General features: G+C 39.9%; 2 protein-coding genes across 4 annotated transcripts in view; one reads left to right on the top strand and one right to left on the bottom strand.

Moving 5' to 3' along the window:
* Nucleotides 1-364: 364 nt before the first annotated feature.
* The window catches only part of LOC124183474 (SUMO-activating enzyme subunit 1), a 34,269-nt gene continuing 26,243 nt past the window's right edge, over nt 365-8,390 (bottom strand). The window contains exons 2-7 of one of the 2 annotated variants that reach the window (XM_046572018.1): nt 3,759-3,900; nt 3,245-3,416; nt 2,924-3,180; nt 2,668-2,846; nt 2,416-2,548; nt 365-2,015 (exon numbers count right to left, since the gene is read on the bottom strand). In XM_046572018.1, coding sequence (XP_046427974.1) covers nt 1,850-2,015; nt 2,416-2,548; nt 2,668-2,846; nt 2,924-3,180; nt 3,245-3,416; nt 3,759-3,862 — 1,011 coding nt within the window. In that variant the 5' untranslated portion in view covers nt 3,863-3,900 and the 3' untranslated portion in view covers nt 365-1,849. Of the gene's footprint in view, nt 2,016-2,415; nt 2,549-2,667; nt 2,847-2,923; nt 3,181-3,244; nt 3,417-3,758; nt 3,995-8,390 lie in introns of those variants that run through there. The other variant, XM_046572016.1, reaches the window with a different exon arrangement.
* Nucleotides 4,024-7,800, top strand: LOC124183468 (protein C12orf4 homolog). Of its 2 annotated transcripts, XM_046572003.1 has the most exons (11): nt 4,024-4,151; nt 4,579-4,765; nt 4,965-5,658; nt 5,899-6,120; nt 6,193-6,396; nt 6,481-6,596; nt 6,674-6,810; nt 6,897-7,017; nt 7,087-7,205; nt 7,303-7,428; nt 7,543-7,800. In XM_046572003.1, exons 3-11 carry the CDS (start codon nt 5,162-5,164, stop codon nt 7,654-7,656), a joined length of 1,656 nt encoding a protein of 551 aa, XP_046427959.1. In that variant the 5' UTR covers nt 4,024-4,151; nt 4,579-4,765; nt 4,965-5,161; the 3' UTR covers nt 7,657-7,800. The 2 variants fall into 2 exon arrangements, with proteins under 2 accessions (XP_046427959.1, XP_046427960.1); XM_046572004.1 differs by lacking the exon at nt 4,579-4,765 and having other exon boundaries at nt 4,055-4,151.

Here is an 8,390-nt window from a genome sequence, read left to right as displayed (position 1 = left end):
CGATGTAGTCTTTTCATGCGTACACGTATGTACATATATATTATATAAATACTCAACTACCTGCGATCCTTTATTTTCTTCTTTTTTTTAACGCTTCGTATCGTAACGACCGTGGAAAATAAGATACGCGACGAGAATTTTACCCTCTTAGCTGTGTGACCCAATTCGTAATTCGTGACATGTTTAATGGGGGAGGGAGGTCATTGCACACGTATTTATGCCTTAGATACAGGGCGTCTCGATATCAAGAAAGGGCCACCTCCACCAGCTCTTCAAAAAAGTAATGAATAACCGTGCCCGGAAATACTTCTAAATAAAATTTGTAACGTGATAAGATATATTTTCCTTACAAATTTATTCATTCCAACGGGGTATTTTAGTTCAAAGATTTTCTCTTCACATATTTTGGCTTCTGTTCACGGTTTTTTTTTCTTTTTTTTTTTTTTTTTACCGAACACCCGGTACGTAATACAGTATACCTATGCTAGATATATCAATTTACCCTGCAGCACGTATGAATATGTGGGTTACAGCACATGCATACATATAATCCTGCTCGAAGCATACAAACCATGCGATCGGCAGGTTGTTTTCATTATTTATTACTTACATTCCTTTCTTCGTCCGAAGTTCGGAAATGATTTTTGTTTCTTTTTTTTTTCGTTCTTTTTTCCTTCTTTCTTTCCTGTGCTCCCTTTTATACGCTCCCTAATACGAGCAACTCCGATCAGCACGCAAGCATTCCTGATACCGTTTCCCGTTTTCTGATGTATAAGCAAACTGCCGAATAACATTGTTTCCTTGTTTTCTTTATCCTTCAGCTCACTCTATTATCCATTATTACCATTATTACTATAATGCTACTACATGCCACTATTATACCACAGTTGTTCATTGCTTTCGTTATTCTTAATATCGCTGCGTATTTCATCGATTTTACTTATCGTTACCATTACATATTTTTAAAATCGTTACGCGTACAATTTTTCCCAGTGATAGATATGAAATTTGACCATTGATGAACCGCCACGATTATTAACGGAAATTTGATTAATCCGAACGTGATGTGTTTCATTATCGTCATTATATTGTTGTCCTCATACACATTTCAATGTTTTATTCTTTATACGTACCACAATCTTCGATTTCGCTTCACGCACATCTTCAATATTGCTATGAATTGTTACATAACAAGAAAAAAAAAAAAATGAAAAACGAATCTCAAGATACGGAAAACATGGAATGGATTTTAAGAGGCATAATAAATTAATTGGTATTACCGTATTATTTTTTTTTTTTTTATACAATGGCTTCAATTATGTTTTACTTTGTCGTATTTTTACTGAGAAATTAAAAACTAAGAATAAAATGAAGACTTGAATTAATATTTATATAAATGTGAAAAATCGCGAGTGTTTTTCTTTTTTTTTTTTTGCAACGTAAAAAAATATATGCACGCAATATATACTGAGATACATCGATATTTTGCTTAAACGTTAACTGCAATTATCATTACTGTCACCACTTTTTTATATTATTACCATTATCGGTAATTTCTTACCCACACGCGGCCTTCGTAGAATATTAATTCTAGGAGAAATGAAATTGACGTACAGGCAGCAAAGGTTTCACCGCTTTGAACATATCGATATTGTACTGTGCGAAAAGTACAAGAGTATCGAAAGTTAAAACAAAATAATCTGTAGTCATAGAAAAATTATCTCGTTCAATTCGTTGGATTTGTATTTAAAATGAAAGAAAGAACGCACCGCGTGTGATTTTGGAACGATACTCACGAGGAACGAAGTTGTGAGTATTCGAGATAACGAATGAAATGAAACGAAAAATATTATTTTTGACCCAAGCATAGGATCTTACCGCACATCGTATCGGGATTAAAAAGGAAGAGGTTGTTGTGCGGCGATTGTTTTTGCGACACGGTTTTTATTATCTCCTGTGCCATTACCCCGCCGACGATCGCGCAAACCGGACTTATTTGCGCGTAGAGATTCTCACTGGATGGAAAAACATTTTACGTTATCAGAAGAGTTTATACGAAAAATAACAAGCATTGCAAATACGTTGAGAGAAGACGAAAAAAAAACATTTTCACCACAATTCTTGGCCACGATATGATGAAATTTGCAAAATTACGTAAGAAAAATAACAACAGCCTTATCTACCTGTTTTTAAGTCAAACATCGTTGACACTATGAATCATACGGATTGTAAAGACATTTTTTTCTACTTTATTGCATCAGAAATTGAAGCCATTGAGTTTGATAGCCACGCATTATCAATTCTGAGTGAATTCGTATCTAAGACTGATAACCTTCAAATATTACCGCAAAATTTTGACCTTTTGTATTACATTGTTACTTGTTTTCAATGTCAAAGAAATCTTTCGACACTTACCATATCAGATGATCAATTTTGTCACCGAGTTTGTACTTGTCGATGATGACTGCAGCCTCCTTTTTCAAACTGTCGGTATCTCGCTCGCTTGGTAAAGGATCGTGTCCATGTTTCTCTCGATAATTGAGTAATACTTGAAACATAAACAACACATAATTTGAATAGAGCAAGAAAAACAATGGTCCTAAATTGAAAACAATGATAATAATGAAAACAACAATCATCGTTAGTAAAATCAAAATTTTCACTCACTCTGCAGCAAGTAGTAGGGCTCTCCATCTCGCGGCAAATCACATGCATCGAGTATCTTTTCGAACGGTACAAAAGTTATCGATTTTTTCACAGTCGTCGTAATAGTTTCAAATTTTACTTTAGCCAGCGCTGGCTCACCCGCCTCGGACGACTGGATTTTTTTAGACTGAACGACGTCCCTGTGAACCGAAAATTTTGGAGTTTAATAAAAAGTCAAGACAACAGTGAGATAAAATTTTTTTGCTCGTGGACCTACTCGACAAAGTCATGCTTTCCCAGATCTGCAAAGGTGTATCCGAAAGTACCCCAGACGTCACCAGCGAAGAATTTCACCCCGTTCTTACGGCAGGCCCGATTTATCCGTTTCAGCTGCGTCAATGAGCATTCGGACGCGCACACAACGTCAAAGTTCTCAAAAAACTTATCGGGCTTGTCATCAACACTCTCTGTGTCTACGGCCACTTCCACCATCGGATTCAGGGTCTGCGCTCTTTCCAGTGATGCCTCGGCTCGCTGAAACATTTTATTTACGTTCAGTTTATTGAATGTTTTTTACGAACTGATCGATGTAGCTTACATTTTTTCCAATAGCATTTTTCGGCGCCAAGAACTGCGCACATAAGTCGAGCTGTGACAGTTCTCTGTTGTCTAGGAATGTTATTGACTTGACACCTGCCAAAATTATGTTTTTGGCTACTTCTGCCCCGAATCCGTTTAAACCGATGAGCAGAATCTTCGCTGCCCTCAATCTGCAATGTTGGAAACAAGAGAGTCGAATATTTTAACATGTTTAAGCTTCAGGAATATTATTTAAGTCGTTTTCAATAGTGAAAAATGTAATCAATTAAACTGGACAATTAGAACAAGAAAAAACCGAATATGTCACGGAAGAATCAGGACAGAATTTTTTTCATTTCTAATCTTGATCAAGAAAACAATAGCAAGATATTGACCAACGAACAAATAAATGGACGAGTGCAACAAGAATAAATCGACGATTTAATTTCGAAGCCACAGAAAACTGCTTTCGGTCTGTTAATTGAACATGTGATTTGAGGTTATGGTGAATAGGTTAGGTTAAGTTAACTTACCGTTTCTGAGATTCGAGACCCCAGAGTCGAATCTGTCTATCGTAAAGTTCAGCCTCGGCATCCGTGAGCTCGATTATATTACCGTCCATCTCCTCGGTCATCATGACGAAAGTTCCGACGGTTCAACCGTACAATTCGATTCCTTGAAGACAAGAAGATAATTTAAACCGGCCGGCAAATTGAGCAGTGTATCCAAGATTAAGATTAAACAACACACGCAAGAAATCGAGAAACGAAGTGACGTTGGCAAATGGCTGTGGTTGAGCCTCAACTGTCGAGTATCGATTCGCGGAACCGTCTGAAGTTTGATGGAAGCTAAATTGCCAAGGTTGTTGTACCACCACAGATTCCGTCGTGAGACCAGCAACGGCAAGACGAGGCAGCAAGATACAGGTGTGTTTGAAATTAAGAACGAGAATTAATTTCTTGACATTTCACAGTGGCCACACATGTGAGAATCTCTATTGATTCTCAAAAATGCGTGAAAAACTATTGATTCTCTCTAAGTTTGACGCCATTTTATCGCTTCAGAGAGGAAACAGTTCGAAATAAGTTCAAGATCACCTTCGTTTCGAAAGTTCAAAAAAATTGTTGCCCTATAGTTTCATTCCAATTTGTAATCACAAGAGCAACCGTCTAACCGTTTGTCGTTAGCAACAAACCATAATTTTCTTTCCTGACAATATTTCTGCAGTGAAAAATTTTTTCACTAGTCAAATAAACGCTCGATTTCCTTTTTCACGAATTTTCAAAAGAATTTTCCGTTATTTTACTCTCGAATTGTTCTGTAAGATGAAAGAAAAAATCTAAACTTGCGTAGGCCTGCTTTACAAAGCCTCGACTAGGTGGCTCCTGCAACTTGGGTGAAATTCATGAAGTACCCTGAAATACTGAAAAGACTTTGACCAAAACTGTCAACTAGTGTAAACAGGGGGTGGCAAACAGTAGGAAGTGAGAAAGGTGTGCAAACGCGAGGGATCGTATTTCGTGCAAAAAATAAGTATCTGGTAAGAATTAAAAGTGGTTATCGAGCTGTAAAGTGCTCAGAAACCGTGCAATGTTAGTGTTGACTGTTAGTTATTTCTAAGTCAGTTATTCGCTCTGGAGTTCGAGTCAGCCAGTGGTTTTTCCATCACGTAGCGTCATCTGATGCTTGATCGTGCAACTGGTTATGCACGTATTGACTGAGTATATTTTTTATTGCAGAAAACGAAGACAGAGGATTTTCCGCTTTACAAACGTCGACAGTAAAAAGACACTGAATGTTCGTCTGCATGACCGCGAAACTGGATCAAATATTTGGAAACCTTGCGCCTTGATCTGAAACTTTCAGCTACTGCGCACAGATGGCGAGAAGGTTCTGAATAAAGCGGGAAATTTGAAAGGGAAGGGAGATTAGGAAGATGGGCGAGGAACGGATCGAGCACGTGTTCAAATTCAAATTCCCGACTTGCACCACGGGTCAGGACTACGAGCTTGAGATTCCTCTGAAGATCCCACACGATGGATGTATCAAGGAGCTTACTCACCGATTAATTTCCGCTTTCAAGCTGCCCTGCTACGTTGAGGACGACCTTCAGAAGGCTCTCGAGATCGCGGTGAAACGGTGGACTCTTGAATTCCACGACGACAGGTCGGAGCGCCTCATAAAAGCGGCGCAATCTGGTGACCTCGACGTAGACGAGGTGATCAAAAATTGGGAAAAACTGTACAAAGAAAAGACGACTGCCTATGCCGAACCCATTGGGACGACCGACGAGGAACTGTTCGCTGCTGCCTATCACAGACTCGTACACTCGCCCTCTCTCGAAACGATTCTTCAGGCTGAACACGAGTTTGGCAGAGCGGTGACCGAGGTTGTTCGGATGAGGGACACGGAGTTTGAGAAGTTGACGCAAAAGTTGGTATCGCTTTCCCTGTCACGAGGGGTTGACCATGCTTGAAGGCTTGTGTGTACTTCTCGGAAAATCAAGTGAATTCATTTGAAGTCACTTGATGTCATTTGAATTCACTCCACGGCTTGCGAATTTATGAAATCGGGTGTCAACTTTCTCCTAATGCCGTGACCCCTGTGACATAGGTTACTTCAATATCTTGATCAAGACCCTGAAACCACCCTGTTGTAAACAACACTTTTCAGACAAACCGACGAGGTCAAGGTAGCCGTGGAGACGTTGGAAGCCGGATCGACGGAAAGATCGATAAATGAGATGCTTGGAAGGCACTTCGAGGAGCAGAGTCTACTTCAAGGCCACTGGGGCTCCAGGGTAGACGCGCTGAAGCTTGAGCAGCGGAGGCAGTACCGAAACTGGATCATGCGGCTGCTGGAAGAGCAACAGACCAGCATGCTACCGACACCAGTGTGGGTAGTCCGCCAGTAACCGTATAGCTGATCTTAGTTTCACCTTCTTTGATTTTTCTTCTGATCCCGCAGAAACTCCCCGATCGTGCAGATGCCACCGCTCCGCGCGACCCTCGGAGACTTTGGCGATAGGAACGACAAAGGAGCCGCGGATTTCCCGCAGCTAGAAGAGAGCTTCACGATACACCTTGGTTCCCAGATGAAGCAGATGCACAACATACGAATCATGACGGGGGATGTGTTCGACTTTTGCAAAACTAAACACGGGGACTCGGGGTGTGTGGGGTGAAATTTGGACCTTCTAGCTTGTCTGCTTTAGTTCCTTCGTTGATGTTCATCCTCCTACCTTTTCTACTTCAGAATGGACCCCACCCCGCAGAGACTCCAGACTGCCCTCGGTCTCTATTCGAACGACCTCTGTGGTCTCGTACTTTTGACCGACAATCACGTAGCCAGTTATTCGGGGATAACTAAAGGTCTGGTCAAATTTTTATGCGTTGATTGCATGATACGACGAATCTATACGTAGTCGTAATTAATCGTTGCCTTACAGAACTCTGCTCAATATGTCAAATGACCACGGAATTTCACTTCCCGTCTTTTGATGAACAGCTTGAAAAACTTCGCGATGATGTCAAGGATGTTGTGACATGGAGACAGGCTCACCAAAGGGAAGGAAGCGATCCCCAGGTGAATTCAGCATGCCGGTACACGGTCATAGGTCGACAAGTGTTTCACATGAATTTCTCTTAATTTCCTTATCGTTTTGGTTCTAGGCGAAGAAATCAACTGGAAGTAAGAGTCTGCAAATTGGAGACGTTTTTATAACACGGCATTCAAACCTAGCTCAGGTTCACGTAATATTTCATATGGTGGTTCAGGACTCCTTAAGATCAGGTGAGGAAATAAACCAGTATTGTGGTTCACCGCCGCAAAAATGGGCTAAAATGAACGTGACAATTTCAGGAGAAATTAACTCCCGGCACCCGGCGATCTTAGGTCTAAGGAACATACTGAAAACTGCCTGCAGCAACGACGTCACTACTCTGACCATACCAGTCCTATTAGTCCACGAAATGTCTGGGGTAAAATGCGAATTACTCATTTCTGATATGTTCGATTTATTATGTTAAGTCTTGATCACGAAAAAAATGTGGCAATTCGAACTTTTTCTCCAATTAGGACATGACTGTGGCTTGGTGTACAAAACGAGCAGAGCTGGTTTTCAAATGTGTCAAGGGTTTCATGATCGAAATGGCGTCTTGGGGAGGTGCCGAATTGAAGAACTTACAATTCTTGGTACCGAAGGTGAGAAAGTTTAAGCGAGTTTTAAATCTGTTGTTCACAGCACTTCCTGATGAATTTTTTTTATAGCGAAATTGGGGATATTCACAAAACTGAATGAAACATATTATATTGCAGGGAATGTCCGAGGAAGTTTTCGGAACCTTGGCCACAATGTTGCCGAGTATTTTCCGAGTGTCGAATCCTCTCGTCTTCAAAGCGACCGACACTCTTCAAACACCGAAAAAATGATTTAGCATTGTATAGAAATAATTCCTTTAATCAAACCTAATTGTAATATACATACTAAAATTACATTTATAAGAATATTTGCTGAAAGGTTGATGGATTTGTGTAATGAACCCAAAATCTATTAAACCCAAGACGACTCTATTATCCACAGCTTATTATTTTTCACTTTCCAATCGCTCGAAAATAATGGAAACATAAATACCGCACTTTGTCAATATATTTTGTTGCTGAATTGAAAAAATATGCAAACTTCTATCGCCATTATCACGCCAGTATAAATAAAGCACGAAATCAATAACGAGTAAACAATGTAATTATTTTCAACATAGTGGATAAAGTGTATATACATCCTGTCACAATAAGAGATAAAAATCGTATCCATGAAAAAAACAATACAAATCTTGCAAACATGGTTCCTCGTACACATATAGAAGTGCAATTAGATTCAGTTAGCTGTGTAATAAGGTGTGATTATTCTCGAATATCCACGAGGCTGAATATTCGTCCCTGATGGCAATTGAAGTAACCGCAGCAGAGACGAGTATCAATAACGGAGAATCAAATTGGCGGAAGTAAGCGCATGATTATAATCTAAATTCTGCATGCGTTCTGCATACACGCGCGCTTATATCTGTAGACATGCGATAATTCGACTTCTTAGAATGAACTCTGCGAGTGTTGTAGCCACGGATATAAATACATAAAACTCCTCGACGGAGGCGTTGTGCAGATAA

Source organism: Neodiprion fabricii, chromosome 5 (genome assembly GCF_021155785.1).
Source record: "Neodiprion fabricii isolate iyNeoFabr1 chromosome 5, iyNeoFabr1.1, whole genome shotgun sequence".
Classification (NCBI taxonomy): domain Eukaryota; kingdom Metazoa; phylum Arthropoda; class Insecta; order Hymenoptera; family Diprionidae; genus Neodiprion; species Neodiprion fabricii.
The sequence above is the reverse complement of the archived record's forward strand: the minus strand, read 5'-3'. Positions and strand labels throughout refer to the sequence as shown.

What these genes read in the sequence shown, in the direction of transcription:
- LOC124183468 (XM_046572003.1), top strand. Translation starts at nt 5,162, where the DNA reads ATGGGCGAGGAACGGATCGAGCACGTGTTCAAATTCAAATTCCCGACT. An exon ending in TTATTCGGGGATAACTAAAG is followed by an intron (nt 6,597 to 6,673) that starts GTCTGGTCAAAT and finishes GTTGCCTTACAG; the next exon opens with AACTCTGCTCAATATGTCAA. An exon ending in GGGAAGGAAGCGATCCCCAG is followed by an intron (nt 6,811 to 6,896) that starts GTGAATTCAGCA and finishes TTTTGGTTCTAG; the next exon opens with GCGAAGAAATCAACTGGAAG.